This window comes from Laccaria bicolor, genomic scaffold (genome assembly GCF_000143565.1).
Source record: "Laccaria bicolor S238N-H82 LACBIscaffold_8 genomic scaffold, whole genome shotgun sequence".
NCBI classification, from domain to species: Eukaryota; Fungi; Basidiomycota; class Agaricomycetes; order Agaricales; family Hydnangiaceae; genus Laccaria; species Laccaria bicolor.
Window position 1 is genome coordinate 1,493,228 of NW_001889879.1, and position 18,990 is coordinate 1,512,217.

General features: G+C 48.4%; 10 protein-coding genes across 10 annotated transcripts; 3 read left to right on the forward strand and 7 right to left on the reverse strand.

The window, feature by feature from the left end:
• Positions 1 to 62: 62 nt before the first annotated feature.
• On the reverse strand, positions 63 to 980 carry LACBIDRAFT_318364 (uncharacterized protein; the record flags this gene model as incomplete). The annotated part of the gene is made up of 5 exons (XM_001879552.1): positions 63 to 132; positions 186 to 243; positions 302 to 572; positions 629 to 666; positions 731 to 980. 5 exons carry the CDS (start codon positions 978 to 980, stop codon positions 63 to 65), a joined length of 687 nt encoding a protein of 228 aa, XP_001879587.1.
• A 460-nt stretch (positions 981 to 1,440) lies between these two features.
• Positions 1,441 to 2,915, forward strand: LACBIDRAFT_318365 (uncharacterized protein; the record flags this gene model as incomplete). The annotated part of the gene is made up of 8 exons (XM_001879323.1): positions 1,441 to 1,588; positions 1,650 to 1,763; positions 1,830 to 1,878; positions 1,938 to 2,065; positions 2,118 to 2,329; positions 2,381 to 2,563; positions 2,620 to 2,793; positions 2,877 to 2,915. The coding sequence occupies 8 exons, from the start codon at positions 1,441 to 1,443 to the stop codon at positions 2,913 to 2,915; spliced, it is 1,047 nt and encodes a 348-aa protein (XP_001879358.1).
• Positions 2,916 to 3,952: 1,037 nt separating this feature from the next.
• Positions 3,953 to 5,248, reverse strand: LACBIDRAFT_325890 (uncharacterized protein; the record flags this gene model as incomplete). The annotated part of the gene is made up of 2 exons (XM_001879553.1): positions 3,953 to 4,377; positions 4,438 to 5,248. The coding sequence occupies 2 exons, from the start codon at positions 5,246 to 5,248 to the stop codon at positions 3,953 to 3,955; spliced, it is 1,236 nt and encodes a 411-aa protein (XP_001879588.1).
• A 521-nt stretch (positions 5,249 to 5,769) lies between these two features.
• Positions 5,770 to 6,142, forward strand: LACBIDRAFT_318368 (uncharacterized protein; the record flags this gene model as incomplete). The annotated part of the gene is made up of 2 exons (XM_001879324.1): positions 5,770 to 5,790; positions 5,885 to 6,142. The coding sequence occupies 2 exons, from the start codon at positions 5,770 to 5,772 to the stop codon at positions 6,140 to 6,142; spliced, it is 279 nt and encodes a 92-aa protein (XP_001879359.1).
• A 459-nt stretch (positions 6,143 to 6,601) lies between these two features.
• Positions 6,602 to 8,539, reverse strand: LACBIDRAFT_325891 (uncharacterized protein; the record flags this gene model as incomplete). The annotated part of the gene is made up of 5 exons (XM_001879554.1): positions 6,602 to 7,279; positions 7,336 to 8,167; positions 8,222 to 8,224; positions 8,352 to 8,468; positions 8,523 to 8,539. The coding sequence occupies 5 exons, from the start codon at positions 8,537 to 8,539 to the stop codon at positions 6,602 to 6,604; spliced, it is 1,647 nt and encodes a 548-aa protein (XP_001879589.1).
• Positions 8,540 to 9,541: 1,002 nt separating this feature from the next.
• On the reverse strand, positions 9,542 to 11,606 carry LACBIDRAFT_318370 (uncharacterized protein; the record flags this gene model as incomplete). Its single annotated transcript, XM_001879555.1, has 7 exons — positions 9,542 to 9,741; positions 9,795 to 10,323; positions 10,379 to 10,510; positions 10,560 to 11,117; positions 11,176 to 11,308; positions 11,360 to 11,509; positions 11,560 to 11,606. 7 exons carry the CDS (start codon positions 11,604 to 11,606, stop codon positions 9,542 to 9,544), a joined length of 1,749 nt encoding a protein of 582 aa, XP_001879590.1.
• Positions 11,607 to 11,854: 248 nt separating this feature from the next.
• Positions 11,855 to 12,606, forward strand: LACBIDRAFT_248353 (uncharacterized protein; the record flags this gene model as incomplete). Its single annotated transcript, XM_001879325.1, has 6 exons — positions 11,855 to 11,875; positions 11,952 to 12,021; positions 12,077 to 12,172; positions 12,229 to 12,327; positions 12,377 to 12,505; positions 12,554 to 12,606. 6 exons carry the CDS (start codon positions 11,855 to 11,857, stop codon positions 12,604 to 12,606), a joined length of 468 nt encoding a protein of 155 aa, XP_001879360.1.
• A 391-nt stretch (positions 12,607 to 12,997) lies between these two features.
• Positions 12,998 to 14,687, reverse strand: LACBIDRAFT_325894 (uncharacterized protein; the record flags this gene model as incomplete). Its single annotated transcript, XM_001879556.1, has 5 exons — positions 12,998 to 13,597; positions 13,647 to 14,231; positions 14,285 to 14,460; positions 14,518 to 14,585; positions 14,644 to 14,687. The coding sequence occupies 5 exons, from the start codon at positions 14,685 to 14,687 to the stop codon at positions 12,998 to 13,000; spliced, it is 1,473 nt and encodes a 490-aa protein (XP_001879591.1).
• A 2,140-nt stretch (positions 14,688 to 16,827) lies between these two features.
• LACBIDRAFT_318373 (uncharacterized protein) lies at positions 16,828 to 17,126 on the reverse strand (the record flags this gene model as incomplete). The annotated part of the gene is made up of 3 exons (XM_001879557.1): positions 16,828 to 16,883; positions 16,939 to 16,974; positions 17,030 to 17,126. The coding sequence occupies 3 exons, from the start codon at positions 17,124 to 17,126 to the stop codon at positions 16,828 to 16,830; spliced, it is 189 nt and encodes a 62-aa protein (XP_001879592.1).
• A 615-nt stretch (positions 17,127 to 17,741) lies between these two features.
• LACBIDRAFT_318374 (uncharacterized protein) lies at positions 17,742 to 18,874 on the reverse strand (the record flags this gene model as incomplete). The annotated part of the gene is made up of 6 exons (XM_001879558.1): positions 17,742 to 17,899; positions 17,952 to 18,079; positions 18,133 to 18,181; positions 18,234 to 18,347; positions 18,398 to 18,594; positions 18,675 to 18,874. The coding sequence occupies 6 exons, from the start codon at positions 18,872 to 18,874 to the stop codon at positions 17,742 to 17,744; spliced, it is 846 nt and encodes a 281-aa protein (XP_001879593.1).
• Positions 18,875 to 18,990: the final 116 nt, after the last annotated feature.

The window sequence follows — 18,990 nt, forward strand, 5'->3', positions numbered from 1 at the left end:
TCATTAGGCATCAGTTTCATTGGAAGACGTTATTAGCTATTCATGATCATCCGCCACTGTATTTATACGAAGCAGAGGGCGAATAAAGCCTGCGCGGCAAATATCCCAAGGCTCACGGGTACTGAGACGAAACTGTATTTCAAGCAGTGAGCAAAGAAGCAGCATATTGAAATTTCTTTACGCACCTTAACGACTTGACAGCAGAGCTCTGTACAATTGAAGACGCTGAGGGGCTTGAAGCTTCTGTGGTAGGTTCAGTCAACGATTTTCTGGGGATGGAATACTAAGGACAGAAACATACTGGTACTCCCCGCACCATTGCTACCCCCGGCACTAGTGGCGCCTAGAGTGGGATAAGTTGTAGCGGTGCTTGCCTGGGTTGGAGCCTGGCCGCTAAGGATAGTCGATCCGGGAACATCACCGGTGACTGGTGCACGGCAAACGAATCCGGCCTGAGAGCTGACGAGACACTGAGTACCAGTTGGGCAACACCAATACCCTGGGTCGTTTGGGACGTAACCGGGGATATTGGGTTGGTAGTCGGTACATAGGACCCATGAAGGATCAGCGCACTGTACCGAATGGAATATTCAGAAATTTATGCGAATTTTTGGATATAGATGCTTACTTGGGGATTTAGGAAGAGTTGGGTGGTGCAGTCTGTATCTGAACAATGGAATAGTGCGATGATAATTGATAAAGAGCAGGTGTGGAGGCTAGTAGTACTCACTGGTCGGGCAACACGTTCCATCGCTGTTATGAAAACAGAATTGACCAGAAGGACAGCATATTTCTTGAGCGATGCCGCCGCCACAGTCCACTTGACCTGTTGAACACTTCGGCGCGCGACTCGCGAATCCACCGGCGGTGCTGGTGTTCGTCTGGCGCATGACGATTCCGGGGACCATCATGTCGGTTCCGAGTGCTTCACAGGCAGTGAACACGGTAGCGAGAGCAACGAGCAACGTAAGATGGTTCATGGCTGAATTGATAACGGGGACAGTCGGCGACAAAACGCGTGTCTTCTTGCATACTTTTTGTAGTGGTTGGCTATTTTTAGCAATCACTAAATTTGACGTCGAGGAACGGTTGCCAATGCCAAGGATATGTATATCATAGCCAAAATAGGTGTCAGATCCACGATCGGCCGCCATGGGACCCTGTGCACTCTCTTGGCATCCCCATGTCGGCGACCAATTAGACCCATTGAGATCAGTGCGGCGGCACCGTGCACGGTGGTGTGTTCGCATTTCAAATTTTCGAGTGCGTTGTTCTGCAATAATATGATTTATCGAGAGGATGGGGACCCAATGAAGGTCTGGTGCAATTATCATGTGTCCCATCTATACAGCCTTACATCCATTTCGGTTCCATAGCGGCGCATAGCTGCTAACGAAGCTCGAGGTTGCATTTGAATTTCACGCTCCCTCAGAGTCACCAATGTTCTTCCACCTCGAGCTCGGTGCCCTTTTCCTCTCCCTCTCCCCTCTATCATCCCTCGCAGCACTGCCCGGTGACCACCCTTCCCAAACAGCCCTTTCCCAAGCCGCCCTGTCCGATATCCTACTCAGGGGCTTACCCATCCTCGGCGCGTCATTTCAAGTTTTCCTTCCCCCCCATCAAACTCATTCATGATCAATTCTATGTAGGACCCGACGATGGCTGCTCGAAAACACTCAACACATGCGATTGGATGGCCAAGATCCCCGACGACACACCACTAGTCCGGATGAACCTCCCCGGGACACACGATACCTCTACATGCATGTCCTTCCCTCCCTCCCCTCTCTAACCTTCTTCCTACATAGCTTACCTAACTTCGTGTACAGGGAACTACTCAGCTACAACACAAGCCTCGCTCACTCGGTACACGGGCCCGTAAGCCTCGCTCCCTGTTTCTGTTTCCGTTATGTATGTAACTCACCCCCGTTGGGCAGCCTCCCGTCCGCAGACATCTTCCGATGTCAAGAACGCTCGCTTCTCCAATCGTTGAACGACGGTATACGCGTGTTTGATCTTCGTTTCGCTTATAATCCTGGGAATGATACTATTGGGTTTTATCATTGTAAGCCCTTCCTTCCCCTCCTCTTCCTACTCTGGACTTACATGTGTATGAGCTGCGGCGCTGTTGGCACCCACCACAACCATGACCGACGTCTTTTTCGGGTTATATCAATGGTTGAATAAACACCCTACCGAGGCCGTATTAGTGTCGATTAACCATGAAGGCGGGACTGGCACTCCCTACGACGCGAAGATCCAGGAGATGGTGTATGATCTCATCAACAGCGATATCGGGAAGAGGTATTGGGTTCAGACGAGTGGCAGTGTACGTTCTCTTTCCTCTTCTTTCTGTGTGGTGCTTAATGATAAACGATAGCTAGGAACTCTGGGACAAGCTCGAGGAAAACTAGCCCTCCTCCAGCGGTTCACATTCGACCTCTTACCCGCATACAAGACCAACCGGATCGGTATCCAGCTTGACCCGGGGCATTGGACGGATAACGGGAAGAGTATTGAGTTGGTGTATAATGTTGATAAGGGCTTGACTGCGTTTATCGAGGTTCGTTTCCCCCCCCCCTTCCTTCCTCTTTATTGAAACTGACGTCTTCCCGGTAGGACTACTACGCCTCCTCCCTCCCACTGACATCTACACCCTCCCAATTCATCGAAGATAAATTCAACGTGACGACGGCCCACCTTGGTAATGCGACGCTGTTTAATCACGATCAGCTGTATATCTCGTTTGCGAGCGCTGCTGCGATTGTTGGGGGGGTGGGTATGACGCCTAGGGTAAGTTGTGGGCTTTTGTCTTCTGTTTTGGTTCTGGGGTTCTTCTTACGTCTCTCGTTTCTTCTCCCCTCTTGTTTTTCAAGTTTCCTAGTTCTGCTCCTCCGACTTCACGTTTACTTTGAGACTGAATTCCTCCTGCTCTCTTGGTCTCCCTTCTCCCCTCTTCGTTCCTCTCTCTCTCTCTCGAATCCCCTCTATTCTCCATTGGGTTTTCATGGTTTTCGATTTTTGATTCTTTGGTATTTCTTTGTTGGGATTTCTTTCCTCTTCCCGCTTCCCCTCGTATATTTTTTCTTTCACCTTGCCTTTTGCCTTTTCTCTCCATCCCTCGATTTTTTCTGTCCTTTCCTCACGATCTTTCCTTTTTGGTTCTCTCCTTCTCTCTCATCGTCTTCTCCCCTCTTGAATTCCTGCAACCCTCTTGAACTTCTTCACCCCTCCTTTCCTCCCCTGATTTCTTCGTCCTTCCTCCTTTTGTCAGCGTACTGAACATAAACCCACAGATATTTGCCCTTGGGAACGGCACCGACACTCCAGGGATGAACCAGAAGTTGCTACCGTGGTTAAAGGCGAGGAAGGGAAGCAGGTTTGGCGTCATTAGTGAGTCCTTTGATTTTTTCTTGTACTTTCGAGCGTCTTTGCAATTCGGAGCATTCTTCCCGCTGTTTTTCCTGCGCTCTTGACTGTCGTGCTGTTTTTACCTTTTGCTTGGAACTGCGCTGACTCAATGAACAGTGCTCGACTTTTACGATGCCGTTCCGGGGCTTGTGGAGGCTGTGATTGGCCTTTGACAGACAGACGGAAGGCGCTAGACACATACATACAATTGTGTAAGGTAGGGAGGGGTTGTGGTTTTGGAATTATACCTGCCTCGGGCCCGTCTGGGAGTTTATTCTGTCTTACGTGAACAAGCCCTGAGGTCAACTTGGACGGATTCGATTGGGCAACGACCTAGGGACAGGCGCCAACCGTAAACTCGTACAGACCTTACTTGCGATGAAGCTGCCTTTTGTCTCTATATCTATCAGTGGGTTTTGCCCCGTGAATGAAGAAAGATCAATAAACGCGAGCAGAATGACATAGAGTCAATATTGTTTTTAGCCAACACAACTTCGAGCTTAAATCTAGACTACGCTGCCATTGGAAATTTACATCCTCCTCAGAAATCTACATATGCATTCGAAAGTGAACATTGGACGACAACCCTGCTTTCGTAGAGAGTTGGGAAGAGCCCCAGAAGCTGCTGTTGAAATCGTTCAAACAAGCCTTTGATATCGTCATCAGGCCCCGGCGTACGGCGAAAACCTGTGCAGAAATAAAACTGGATGGTACGAAGACATGGCATGGCAGTTAATAAACGATCATCGACCTCCATCACAAGCCTAGTGTCGATAGCGAGGGTTTCATGAGCTTCCTTCTGATATTCTTCGGATCGGAGGTGGATTGTGATACCAGCATTTTCGAGTTTGGGAAACGTTACGTTTTTCAACAGCCGACAGAAATCAGCGAACTCAACGGCGATGTGCAAGTTGCGTAACTCGGAAAAAGTGCCGATCTCACGGATTACATCCAGAGGAAGGGGAACTGATACCAATGAGAGTAAATTGAAGTTAAGAAGAAAAATGCGGAGAAACAGCCACTCACTGCATGGATCTATCTCTGGCGAAGGAATCACCAATCTGCGAAGGGATCCCTTTGCCAGGGCGGCTATGGACCAGGCTACCATGAGTTCGTCGGCGCTCCCCGAGATGATTTCAAAGCGTTGTAACGTAGAGAGGTCAAATCTACAGCTCGGCTGAGAAATTTGCTGCAAAAGTAATCGCGGTGTCCCATCGCATGATTGATAAATCAGAGTCTTTAAATCCCGGCGGGGTTGAGGCTCTGAGCGGGCAAACGGAGCTGGGTCACCAACGACCATCTGAGCGTCGACGAGGTACAACCAAGCAATCTGTACTGCCTCAGTGATGAAAGCCGTTGGCAAATTCATGATACCAGCCACCTCTAGATTTTCTAGCGTCGGACGGGCGGATGCACGAATGCAAGCCATCTTCATTTCCTCGTCGAATTCGTCCCAGTCCATATTCGGGTATGGACCGGTAATAAGAAAGATCTTCAACTGGGTGAGCGAGTTGAGAACGCGAGCTAATGGTCCGCCTGTGAACCATAGCACCTTTGACTCGATGTTACCGAATTCGAATATGCGCACGTATGTCGGGAGCATGGGATTGCTAGTAAAGAGGTCGTCGAGCCTCCGCAGCCTGGAAAGCTCAAGCTCGAAATCCTCGTCAGCACCTGGTAGGAATTGAATCGAATAAAACAGGCGCGCGCGGGAAAGCGGTGCAACGGCTCGGCAGGTAAGCGACATGCTTGCTAAGGTGTTGTAGTCTTCAACCTCCCCAAGCCTCTGGACGATCTCGTAGATGACGTCCAAGGGAATGGAAACCGAGATTGCCATGTTTATCGAAGAGAGTGGGGGCAAGAGTCACGGCCAGTCGTTCCGGAATCGAAGGTTAAAGTGATTTTCGGAAAAGTTGTCACTGCAGTGTCCTCATTTTTATTGAGAATTTCGACGCTTGAGAGCCACTGCTCTTTGTCAGGGTGTCAGCTTTCTTCTAAAGGGGACATAAGAACGGTCTCCAGGAACTTGCAACTTACATTGTCCGAGTAGCAACGAAGACGCCGCGATTCTTCTGAAAATTTTTTGCTCCAGTTGCCTTGTTCCCTAAGGTGAAGAAGGACCTTGTAGTTTCTGGTCGCAAGAAGTAATCGCCCCTATTCAGATTCTTCATTCCTTGCTTCATTCGCTTCAACTTGCGCGGTTTGATCACAACGGCTCGTCACGTCACAGTCACCAGACTCTGCCCGCGAAAGCAAAGGAAAACATGAACATCCCTCTAGCGTAAGTCCAGCCCTGCTGGCGTGTTCATAACTGCACATTGGAATCGGAAGGCTTGCTCAAAGCTCGTTCAGTACAATATGGTGAAATTTCATACATATGCCCTTTTCTTCGCTACTTCTCTTCGACGCTGATAACATTTCACCTAAGGGGTACATCATACGATAACATCGCCTCGAATATCTTTCGTTGCAGAAGAAAATCATCAAGGTCAACTGTTGGATAGGTCCTCGCTTAGATGTTTCATCATTTTTGCTCTCGTCTCTCAATAAGCCTGATTTTGCATCTCTAGAGAGAACGAAGGACAACCAATTCATGGACATGTCAACTCGATATCGGTACTATGGTAGCACTCGCTCAGAAGCTATCCCGTGCTTTTCCAATATTGTTTTTATCGTTTTGCTCAGCCGTCATTTTGTAGAAAGAGCAATGGTAACCGTTTACAAATCCTAATTTTGTTTGCTGCATGGCAAGAGAATTATGGCTGCGTCGTGTTACAGAGTTCGAAGTTGTCAAGGTCGGTGTGAGTGGCTCTTTCTTCATCTTAGAATTCTATGCTAATTTAATGACACAGGTGGAGATGGCGAGGACACTCTTTCAACGCGTCTCTGGCTGAAAATAGAAGAGAAACATCTGTAACGTCAATTAATCTGAATTCGTCTTTCAAAGCGGAGTGATTCCGCGCGGGGCAAGTTGAAAAGAACAAATTTGTTCATCAAGAACGGTGATAAGCATGACAAACGAGTATAGGCGACGGTCGAGGATGGGAACAAGTATCGTAAAGCAACGGTCAATGGACGGTAGTAACGGATAACATAACGTAAGTGAGATGTGTCGTAGGACTCGTCGACAATCTAACTGAAGTACTAGATGGACGCAAGCCAGTAGCCGAGGGATGCGATGACAATGAGCTTAGCTCAAGCCGAAAAGGCGTGTGAAACCTTGATTCAGTCGGTCCACAATGGTCGGTTGGGATATCTTCTTACGTGCCGCATCCGCTGCAACCTCAAGGACCCTGAGCTTCTCCTTGAGCTGGGCCAAGCTCGCTTCCATCTGGTCGATGCTCATTTGATCTGATGTGTTTCTGATGCCTTCCAGGTGCGTCTCGAGGAGCTTCACCGACTTCTTGACTTGACCAGAGAAGCTTCCGGAGAGCGAAAGCTCGGAATACTTCGCAGCGAGACGACCTATTTGCTCAGTTGCTTCTGCCATCTCCTTTCCAGTGCTCTCGATGACCTTGCGAACATCAGCGATTGAAACTGTGGCCGTCTGGAGCATTTTGTTGGCCTCATCGTGGCGCCTTTTTGCGTCAGCGTCGATATAATCATGAGTTTCTGACTTCTCATACCAGACGGAGTTGTAATGATGGTGCTCCGTGATCGAGTGGTGACATTTCCGGCAAGTGCTACGGGAAAATGCCTCGCATCCACCTAATTTTGCGGGGTCAAGGGTGAAGCCGACGCTGCAATTGATATGGCAGTTGGAGTAGCATTGTGGATGGCCGCAGAGAGTACTGTGCCTAGGTTTGTCTTCGAACACCCAAGTCTTCTTGTTGATGACGCTCTTGAAATTTGCTGTCCCATTAACAGTCTGTGAACATTTTGAATGGTGAGTGCACTACTGTAAGGGCATGTAATTCGACTTACCAACTTGATCCCGTCTGATTGCTTGATCAACCGATCTAGGTTGGCCCTCTTTTCCGACAGCTGTGTCATCCTTGCAAGAGTGCTGCTAATATTGCGTTCGATCTCAATCGACTGATTGTAGAGCGACATTATCTCTTTCGTTGCTTGAGGCTCAAGACCATCAAGCCAATTAAAAATCTTAACCAGCATTTTCAATGTCGCTTGATGGCCTGTGTTTACCGCGGCTTCCAATTCATCTAAAATGTCCTGATCGTTTTCGTCGATCTCGCCCTCCGCCTCAGCCTTGGCACGAATCTTCAAGTAGTTCTTCTGCATTGCGAGCGGGTTATCGACCAAAAAACGTTTGGCGCCTCGCAACTCAACGGGCAACGTGTCAACCTCAAAGTTCCAGGAGAGAGGGCTCGAGACATTGGTGAACAAAATTCCGATGTTTTGGGCAAGAGTCCGAGGGAAGATGGAAGAAAGTGTAGTGATGGCGTAGTCAGTGGCAACACCAAGGCGTGGGTTGGTGCCGTTGGCTAGAATGATCACCGCCGTCACCTCTGGGATATTGTCGCGAATAGCGGTGGTGATGCTCTGTTTGTGTTCCTTGTCCTTCTGAAGACCCCGTGTATCGGCAAGGCCAGGGGTGTCGAGCACGGTGACGTCAACGCCATTCAAGCTTGCGAACCTATAGACCTTGGCGGTGTTGGTTTGGCTGTGCTTTTGCGCTCCACCGCACTCGTTGGTCACGTCGTACGGTTCCAAGTCGTAATCGTCTGGTGACCTGCCTGCCAGGATGTTGACGAGCAGAGAAAGGAAACTTGTCTTGCCAGTGCCAGTCTCGCCTTTTCTCCATCACGACAATGAGATGTCTGGTTTGCAGAATACGAACAGCGAAACTTACCGACTAGCATAATGGTAAGATTTGTGCTTTTCTTGGTTGTTATGATGTTTCCTTTCCCCAAAGATGAGACGGTGCTAGATGGAATGCGAGGTCAGTCCGCATTTATGGAGCACTCGGATAGCACGCTTACTTCGCACCAGGAGGGGCAGTCGCTTTTTTGACGGGCGTCGTAGCCCCTCCGATAATCTTGGTGTTCTGAGGCTTTCCATAGGTAATATAAATATCGCTGAGGTATGTCGAAATTGAGCTGGGCTGAAGTCATGGAAAGGAAGGTGCCTACGGCGCTGGAATTGGAGCTAACCCGATGGCCGTTGTCATCATGGTCAAGGTATATTCAAAAAAGTGGGAAAGGTGAGGAGCCTACGAGCACAGGGCGAGGCTAATTTATATGCATTTCTAGTTATCACAAAAGACGGCCATGCGCTAGACGCATGCTGAGGATTCCTGGAAAGCTCACTTCCCTTTTCCGCCTCAAGTGGTGAAGTGGTTTCCACGCTTTTGGGGCTCTGTGAATGCCACAAAATTGTGCCGTTATTCATCTAAGTATTGGGATCTGATCGCCAATCCAGATCCCAAATATGAGGCATGGATGGGCGTCGGCCTCAAAATAAGAGAAATCTATCGTGTCCCAGCCAATGAAGAACTGAGGCGACGAGCAAAAAAGGACCTAGTCCTTACTAATTTTCTGTGGATTCAGTCATCCCAGATGGGAACGGAGGGTTGAATACGCTATCATCTTCAAGCACGCACTTCAATTATCGGCGCCTGCAATTTGACTAAGTTACCCAAGTGAACGGGGTCAATTGGCGTCTGGGCGACTCTTGAGGCCTTGAGGATCGATGATCAAGGGCGCTTATCATGGCCAAAGATCAGGGATCGCACTAACCACTGATCGCCAAATCTACTGGACGAGCTTAGTGATGAGAACGACTGTCTTAACGGAAGTTCTACCGAGGCTGGAATCGAGACTAGACGCGGTAACAGTGAGATTCCCTTTGAAGCATGTACTTGCCACATTTTGCCTTAATACTGTAGTTCATTCACATGATCGACGCTGCCTCACCTTTTGCTCGCTTTTAGATGTAGTGCTAGTTCCATTCGTTTTATACCTCGGCTCAAATTTGGCTACCTCGCTGGTGGTTCTATGGTGTTCTGACAGCAAAAAATCAAGTATTCTCCAGTGACAAACATATCATAAATTACATATATACAAATCGTGCGTGGGATGCAGAGAGTGGCAGAAATTACTGTACTATAACGATCATCGTAAAAATTGTCGAAAGCACATGCACAATACAAGGAGGATTAGCAAGCCCAGAACTACGACCGCACGCCAGTCATGATTCTCTCGATTTCTAGTTGTACGCGAACGCGGGCTGCTTTGCCTTCAGGAGACTCGCTTCCGATGAAGTTGCCACCTTCTAAGCTGGCGGTAACACCCTCATATACTAGGGCGAGAAGTTTAACCCACTGGTAGCCCCAAATATCTCTGGCATCGGATCCAAGGACATCAAGCGCAGCTTTAAGAAAAACGGTCAGTGAAGATTGAGGTAAGGGGAACAGAAACACCGACTGTAGATGAGCTGTGGCGCTATCGCTGTCTCCAGAAGCCCCCTCTCCCCTATCAGCCTAGCAAACCATATCCAATACCTTGGCAGCTGAAACATCGGCTTCAAAGGCTGCTGACGCGGAGGTATCTTCAGAATATGGAAGTAAACTCTCATAATCCCCGACACGCGATTTCCATACTCTGCTGGCGATTCCAAGTCATCAGAGTTCTCGCTCTTCCTATATCCCATCACCTTGGACCTGTTTTCCCATGGCTTCCCATCGATGTCTACGGCTGGAACGACGGCGGGTATAGGCCAGCTTCCTACGCGTTGTACGAGCTTGGCGAAGAATATCTCGGGGAAGTGGTCCAGAGTGTCGAGGAGGTTGAATGCCACTTTTGCAAGGGGCATTGCACTCCGTTTTTCGGCAGTGACTTCAGTCTCGGCTTGTAAAAGAATGGCTTTGGCGAGAGAGGAGAGGAGGGCAGCGTATACTGCTGGATGGTGGGCTGGACCATTGGAGGGCCGGATAATCTCGACGAGTTGGTTAGACTGCGAGGACCAGTTGTGAGAAATATGTGAATTCGGTCAGAAACGATCAACTTACAATGCGGGTTATGGCCCCCTCATCGTTTGTTAGCTGTCCGATTTTGGGTGTGATCTGCCGACGCCCTTTGCCCCACTCGGCCTTGAGCTCTGGATTGCTCTTGACAAACTTCATCGCTTTTCCTTTGAGATGCTATGTTGATGTCAGGAAGAGTAGAGCCTGCAAATCCAAACTGACGTACAACAAGGTTATCTCGGGCTTTGTTCCAATCATGCTCGGCCGTTGTCATCCCCATTGCGTTTCGCTGTTCTTGTTCGGCCTTGAGCCTCTCCGTTTTCTCTTTTTCCTCAGTTATTCGGGCACGTTCCTCTTCCTCCTCCTTTTTCTTTTTATCATCTACCAGCCTCTGCGCCTCTTCTGCTTCCTTTCTCTTTCGTTCCTCTTCCTCTTTCTTCTTCTCTTCCTCTAAGCGCCTCTTCAACTCCGCCTCTTTCGCTAAACGCTCCTCTTCTTCTCTGGCTTTCTTCTCCTTTTCCAAACGCGCCTTCACTTTGTCCTCTTCCATCTTAATGACGGATTCGACCCGCTGCCATAGTAACTTATCGCGCGCCTTCATGTCCTCTCTCAACTTAGTCTCAGCAGCCTGTTGCTGAAGTCTGAGCGCATTGAGTTTCCCTTGCACCTCAGCTAATTGTTGCTCATGGTGAGCGGCGATTCGCTTGGCCTCAGCCGCGCGTATTCGATCCTGTTCGTCATGCAGCCGTGTTTGTGACATCGCTTGCTCCTTTCGTGCGGTGCGCTGAAGTAGGAGTCGCGTTAAATTAGACGCAATGCCACCTTAAATGTCATACACGTACAAAAGCGTCTTTACGCGTCTGCTTCTCCCATTCTTCATAAGGGTCATAATGTCGTGTACGCAATCGTATAGCAGCTACTGTGTCCTCGATCTGTCGCTGTTCTGTGGGATCTCGGATAACGTGCTTTGGTCGTCTTATGAGCCAATCAGAAAACGTTCCATTTTAACAAGTGTAAGAGCCTCACAACGCCAGGGGTGGATCTTCATCGGAGGAGTATGCTGAACTAGATGACGAGGTATCCTCTGTGGAATCTGTTTCCGATTCTGACTCCGAGTAAGAATCATACTCGTCAGAATCGTCTTGCAGACCGAATGAGCAAGAATTTCGTCGTCTCCTGTAACACATTCAATATTTATCTTCAGAATTTCGCCAAAAACCACTCACCCTCGCACTGGCGACGGCGAAAGAGACCTCGGAGCGCTGAATCGCATCCTCGAAAGTTGAAGACTTTCTTAACTAGCACTTTGCGAACGTAGCGTTATTTGACGCGTAAATCCGTCCGCTGAAGCAAAGGGTGTCCTTGTGGAATGTGGAAGTTTTGACAGAGAAAAGGAGAACAATTCGAGGAGGAAATGGGGACGACTTGAACTTGTGGCCTTGAGGCACGTTGTGACAGACTGTCACACAATTTTGGTCAATCGGCTCTCACTCTACGACTACAAGGAAATCTTATTCCAAAATGAACATTCGTCTCGCAAGGGTAAGCCCGGTACTACTCGCACCTTGATAAATTTTCACTAGAAATGAGAGGCTTGCTCACACTTCATTCAGTATAGGTCGAGGATCTTATGGGAATGCAGTCAACGAACTTGCAGAATCTCCCGGAGAACTACATGATGAAGTTTTGTTCGCACTGCCCTCTTCCTCTTTCCCTTTTCGACGCTGATTGAATTCACACAAGGGATATACCATGCTATGACATGGCCGCAAATATCTTTCGTTGCAGAAGATCATAAGGGTCGAATTGTTGGATACGTCCTTGCTAAGATGTTTGACCGTTGTTATTCTTGTTTATGGGCAGCTTTGACGTCTTTCTTTTCAGAGATGAGCCAGAGGAGGAAGGAGAACCGATTCATGGGCATGTCAACTCGATATCGGTACTACGATCATATAGACGGCTGGGGCTCGCAAAGAAGCTAATGCTTCTATCTCGTGCGTTTCCAATAGCTGTTACCCCTACGCTAAACCGTCAGTCCTGTAGAAGAAGCAATGGCTAACATTTACAAAGCCTCATTTTGTTCGCTACATGTACGAAAATCTAACAAAGCTGCAATAGCTTTGTATCGCGACACGTTAGGATTTGAAGTTGCCAAGGTTGAGGATAAATATTGTGAGCGGCTCCCTCGTTATTTCCGTCAACGCTAACTTTAAGATACAGATGGAGACGGCGAAGACGCTCTTTCAATGCGTCTCTCGCTCAAAGATTCATAGGAACGATGAACATGTGTAGCATCAATCAATTTAGATTCTCCTTCAAACACAGAATAAATCTCGAACAAAACAAATATGTTTTGGCACACCACTCAGAGAAACACATTGGCAAATGCTGCATCGTGGTACCCTTTTGAAAGACTACGGCGCAAATCGTAGGGAGCAAATGGTTCATCAAGACTAGCTTCAAGCAATGACCCAAATGACAACAAAAATGAAGGGAAAGCGTACAGGCGAAGGACAAGGACAAGGAATGAATATCACGATACCAGAAGCAAGCAAGAAATATGAACATCCTGGTATTGTGGCTACACGCTTACTGGGACATGTCAGTAATCGAGAAGTTACAAAGACGATTGACTTGTACTCACGGGGAGGCAGGATGACTCAGTTAATCCGCGCTAGTTGGGTGATACACCTTCTTACGCGCCGCTTCCGCCGCATCCTCAAGCAGGCGGAGCTTCTTCTTGAGCACATTCAAGCTCTCTTCTATCCGTTTGGCGCTCTCTGGGTCCGATCTGTTTCTAATGCTTTCCAGGTGTGTCTCAATGAGCCTCACCGACTTCCCGACTTGACCAGAGAAGGATCCAGAAAGCGAAAGCTCGGAATACTGCTCAGCGAGACGGCCGATTTGCGCAGTTGCCTCTTCGATATTCTCATTGCAGGTGTCGATGGTCTTCAGGACTTCGGCGATTGTAGTCGTCTCGTCGATACAATTTATCTTTTCCAACTTCTCATACCAAGCTTTCTTGCCTTGGAGATGGTGCTTCATCGAGTGGCTGCACTCTATGCAAGTACCACCATAATAGGCCAATTTGCGACATTTAATCAATTTCCAACGTCCAAGGAGGGTAAAGCCGCCCGAACATTTCTCCTGGCAGTTGGTGTAGCAAAGTGAAAATTGGCAGGTAGTGTTGTACGTATCCGTGTCCTGGAGAGTCCAAGTTCCCTTTTGAATGACCTTCTTGAAATTAGCCGCTCCAGAATCAGTCTACAAACGCAGGTGAGTGCACAGCTGTCAGGACTTCTGAGTGACTTACTAACTCGGTCCCATTGGAATCCTCGACTAATTTATCAAGCACATCTTTCGCTTCGGCGAGTTGCGTCATGCGGGCCAACGTGTTGGTAATTTTGTACTCGATCTCTATTGATGCATCGTAGAGCGACGTTATGTCGTTTGTTGCTTGCGGCTGAAGACCATCAATCCAATTAAAAATCTTAACCAACATCTTCAACGTCGTTTGATGGCCTGCGCTGACTTCGGCCTCTGCAATGTCCTCATCGTCCTCGTCGGTATCGCCCTCCGCCTCAGCCTTTGCATTTTTCAAGTAACTCTTCCGCCTCGCGAGCGGGTTATCCATTAAAAAACGTTTGGCGCCTCGCAACTGAAGGGGCAGTGTGTTAACCTCAAAGTTCAAGAAGCGATGGTTGGAGATGTTAGTGAACAAAATTCCGATGTTTTCGGCAAGAGTCCAAGGGAAGATGGAACAAAGTGTAGTGATGGCATAGTCAGTGGCAACACCAAGGCGTGGGCTGGTGCCATTGGCTAGAATGATCACCGCCGTCAACTCCGGAATATTTTCCCGAATAGCGGTGGTGATGCTCTCTTTGTGTTCTTTGTCCTTCTGAATACCCCATGTGTCGGCCAGGCCAGGGTGTCGAGCACGGTCACGCATACATTATTCAAGCTCGTGAATTCATAGACCTTGGCGGTCTTCGTTTGGCTGTGATTTTGCCCTCCACCGTACTCATTGGTGACATCATATGGTTCCAGGTTGTATTTGCTTGGTGATTTGCCTGCTAGTACGTTGACAAGGAGAGATAGGAAACTTGTCTTGCCAGTTCCGGTCTCGCCTTTTCATTGCAACAATAAGTGGATTGAAGGATCTGACCATGAAAAGCGGGACGCACCAACGAGGATAATGGTAAAATTCTTCTTCCTCGTCATGACATTCCCTGCCGCCAGAGATGATGCGGTGCTGTGCCATGGAATACGAGGTCAGTGGCATCTACTGAGTAGCCAAATGGTACGCTTACACCCGAGGGGGCTCTTCTGACTTGACAGGCGGTAAAGCCTCCATGGTGTACGGAAATGACGTATGAACAAGACTGGCAAAATGTGTCGAAATGAGGAGCAGCTCAGTTGTCGGAACAAAATTACCCACGGTAAGGAATTATGGTGGATCTTTAGAGGTGAGGATTGTTCTTACGAGGACAGCGCCCAGGACCGCAATTTCGTCCCCTCGTGAGTCTCATTTATGCATTCCTAGCGGTCACAAATGACCACCACGAGCGAGGCGCATGCTGGGGTAGCCCGGGAAGTTCACTACGTTTCTTCTTCTGCCCACAAGCAATTGGTCCCGGTGTTTCCAGGGGTTGACCATAAAACAGTCAGGAATCGAGATATGACTATGACATACCAATGTCAGATCCCAAACGTGAAGCAAGGTGCAACCCCGGCTCCAAACGAAGAGGATCAAGTCTCCTAGATCGTGAGCGTATGCCAGGGCGCATACCAACCCTCTGTGAAGGAATAAGTATACACTGAGAAGTGCGCGGATAAGGGTGTCAAAGATGCTATTGTCCGTCTGCGATTCACAAGTCCTTCACGCTTGTGGGTAAGTAGTACCATCGATTAGAGTCTCCGATATCAATCACTTAACGAGCGCTTACCAACTGCCAGAAATGAATAATCCCTGATCGCGAGGCGCCTGATTAGTCGTTCCTCCCCCACAATGTTTGAGTACTTCTCACTGCGTTTTGCCTTGAGGACGGCCGTTTATGGCAGTGATGGCATGATGCAGTCACACGATTGACCAGAAGCTTTTGCAGGGCTTTTGCCTCGCGTCTTGCTCACACACGCCAGCACTACATGCGGTATACGCAATGGCTACTTCGCCGTTCAGGGCCGGTGTTGGTTTTTTTTGGACTATGTATGTCTTCTTTATTCAATGATGTCGTTTTGGATGCCGCAAATTGGCCTTCATTTCAAGGTTGTCTGCTTTTAAGCGCTTGACAGGGTATACTCCCGCCCAGTTGACTTCTGATCGATTTTCGCGATCTTCATTACTCGCAAGGTTCAAAGATCTAGATGGGCTATAAGTACTTGAACCACGATCCAGCTTTCTTCAGGTGACACACTCAACTGAAGATGAGCTCTTCTCTGAGTCGACGGCTTGCGTTGACCGTTTGCATCGGAATATAAAAAGATCGTTTATTTTTCGCCGAACCCGGACCTGTCGTGACAGTTGTTCTGTTGCATCCGTTCGTTGAAACCGCGACACTCAACCAACAACCAGGCGCCGCAGTCTCATACTATTGCAATGCTGTGAGGCGGTTACCATGTAGATATCGGTGAGGACTTTAAAAACCGACACACCGTCGTGGGATATGCCTTTCTGCCAAAACGCAGACGTCGCCTCAAGATCTTAGCGACCAAGACGTCTATAGAATGCTTTCCTGAACGTCAGCAGAATTGAGAACAGAGAACTTTCTCCATGGTGCGGAATGTGTCAGGAAAGTCTTGATGGCAGCTCAGATCGTGTATGGAGGTAGCGTTCGGTGCGGAATGGTTCACGCGGGTGGGCGTCATCCTTTTGTCTGTGCACATTATTCAAGATCTGAGATTTAAGAAGATCCTTTTTAGACGACTCTCTTACAAAGTGCGATGAAGGTCTTGGCATCCCCACCATCCTTGCCGCACCGAAATTATGTCCTTCGACGAGCAACCCCTCATCTGAAGCTTTGCAGGCGTGATGAACGACCTCCTTTCGGATTTGCTAGCAGGGCTGGACTTACCCTCGCTAGACAATGTTCATGATTTCGCGGGCAGCGATCGCGAGTCTGCAAGTCCGAATCGGAAAATTACATAGGTGACCACTGTAATGTGACGAGTCCACGGTCGAAACTGTGATCAAGCCGCAAGTTGAAGAGAATGCAGAATCTGAATGGGGGCGTTGTGGACTACTTCTGGCGACCAAAAACGCAGGATCGAAACCCAGTGTCGTCTCTGACAGGTATAGAGGCAAAAGGAGGCAATTCAGTGTCAGTGCACTTGAAGAAAGAGCCCGCCATTCTGGCAGACAGTGGTCGCAAGAAAAATTACTTCAATAAGCAGCTTCATCGTAAGTAACGCCTGTATGTGTTAACGTTTGAGGTTGGCGTCCGTAATGCCATTTTTTCCTAGGTCACTGTATATATGTTTTTAGCACCTTCCGTCTGTCAAAGGCCAATAACAGCCTCCACGAGCCCCGGAACGGCATCGTAGAAGTCGAGCACTGTTCAATGTGTCAGCTTAGTATTGATTGAAGTGTAATAAAACGCAGAAAGGACATTTAAAAAACACAGCGAGAAGAAAGCTGACAAGGGCTTTTTAATAGGCAAGAAGGACGTTCGAAAGTTCAAGAAAGAAGTAAAGACTTACTAATGATGCCAAACCTGCTGCCCTTCCTCGCCTTTAACCACGGTAGCAACTTCTGGTTCATCCCTGGAGTGTCAGTGCCGTTCCCAATGGCAAACATCTTTGGGTTTATGTCAGTATGCTGACAAAAGGAGGAGGGAGGAAGAAATCAGGTAGGAAAATAGAGGAGAAGAATTCGAGAGAGGAGGAGAGGATGAAAGAGGAGGAGAAGAACCAAGAGGGGAGAAAGAAGACCGAGAAAGAAGGGAACATAAAAAATCGAGAGACAGAGAGAAAACGCAAAATCAGAGAGAGGACGCATGGAAGAGGGAAGAAATCAAGGAAGGAAGGAAAGGTAAAACAGTACGTAGGGAAAGGCACATGAAGACGGGAGAGGGGAGAGTAAAAAAACGAGGGAATTTGAAGAAAAGAGGGGAGAAGAAACGAGGGAGGAAGAAGAATCAAGAAAGAAAAAACAACAAGAGGGAGGAAGAACCACGAAACCAAGACAGAAGCAAATGCAAAAGAAATCGAAGCAAAAGCCACAACCCACCCTAGGCGTCATATCCACCTTAACCACACCTGTTACAATCGCAGCAGCGCTCGCAAACGAGATATACAACTGATCCAGATTGAACAGGTTCGCATTACCAAGGTGGGCCGTCGTTACGCCGAATTTATCTTCAATGAACTGGGAGGGTGTGGATGTGAGTGGGAGGGAGGAGTCGTAGTAGTCCTACCAGGAAGAGGTTAGTTTCAGATGGCATGGAGTACCAGTCCCGCTTTCATGGTTGATCGACACCAGTACCGCTTCGGTAGGGTGTTTGTTTAACCATTGATACAACCCAAAAAAGAAGTCGATCATAGTTGTGGTGGGTGCCAACAGTGCTGCAGCTTCATACACGTGTAAGTCCAGAGTAGGGAGAAGAGGGGAAGAAGGGCTTACAGTGGTAAAACCCAATGGTATCATTACCAGGATTATAAGCGAAGCGGAGGTCGAACACGCGTATACCGTCGTTAAGAGATTGAAGGAGCGAGCGTTCTTGGCATCGGAAGAGGTAGGCGGGTGGGAGGCTGCCCGGGGGTGAGTTACATAACAGAAACGGGGAGCGAGGGAGAAGGCTTACGGGCCCGTATAATGAGTGAAAGAGGCTTGTGTTGTGGCTGAGTAGTTCCCTAGTAGCGAGGTTAACTACGTGGGAGGAAGGCAGAGAGGGGAGAAAGGGACAGGTAGAGGTATCGTGTGTCCCTGGAAGGTTCATCCGGACCAATGGAGTGTTGTCGGGGATCTTGGCCATCCAGTCGCATGTTTCAAGTGTTTTCGAGCATCCATTGTCGGGTCCTACGTAGGATTTATGAGATAAGGTAAGGGGAGAATTGAAAGCGACGAACCGAGGATGGGTAAGCCCCGGAGTAGGATGTCGGATAAGGCGGCTTGGGATAGGACTGTTTGAGAACGGTGGTCGTAGGAAGGAAGTCCTGCGAGGGAAGCTAGTGGGGAGAGAGCTAGGAAGAGTGCGCAGAGGCGGAGGTGGAAGAGTATTGTGTGAGGGACTCTTGAAATACATTGCTTGAAATACTTCAGCAACCTCGAGCTTCGTTAGCTATTCGGTTTGATAGCGGTGAAATGGATGTGATGCATGTGAACTTGGTCGTAATTGATACATGCATGATGGTTGCATTGCGGTGAATTTTTGATTGAGAGGATCCAATGGCCGTTCTCGCCAAATAGGCTGGCCAAATTCGCGTAGATGAGCAGGCCTTTGATGAGCTGGTGGGGAAGATGAACCAGAGGATTAGCGCGGATGAGGATCTGAGGTCTTCATGAGGACGAAGATGTCTGGCATGGTTGTTTGAATGAGGTAACATCTTCAATCTACCTGAGAAATTACATACATCGGACTGATAGTTAGAAGATAATTTTATCAGTACATGACCACTGTCTTAATGGTAGAACGAACCATAGTAGGGACCTCCAAATGATA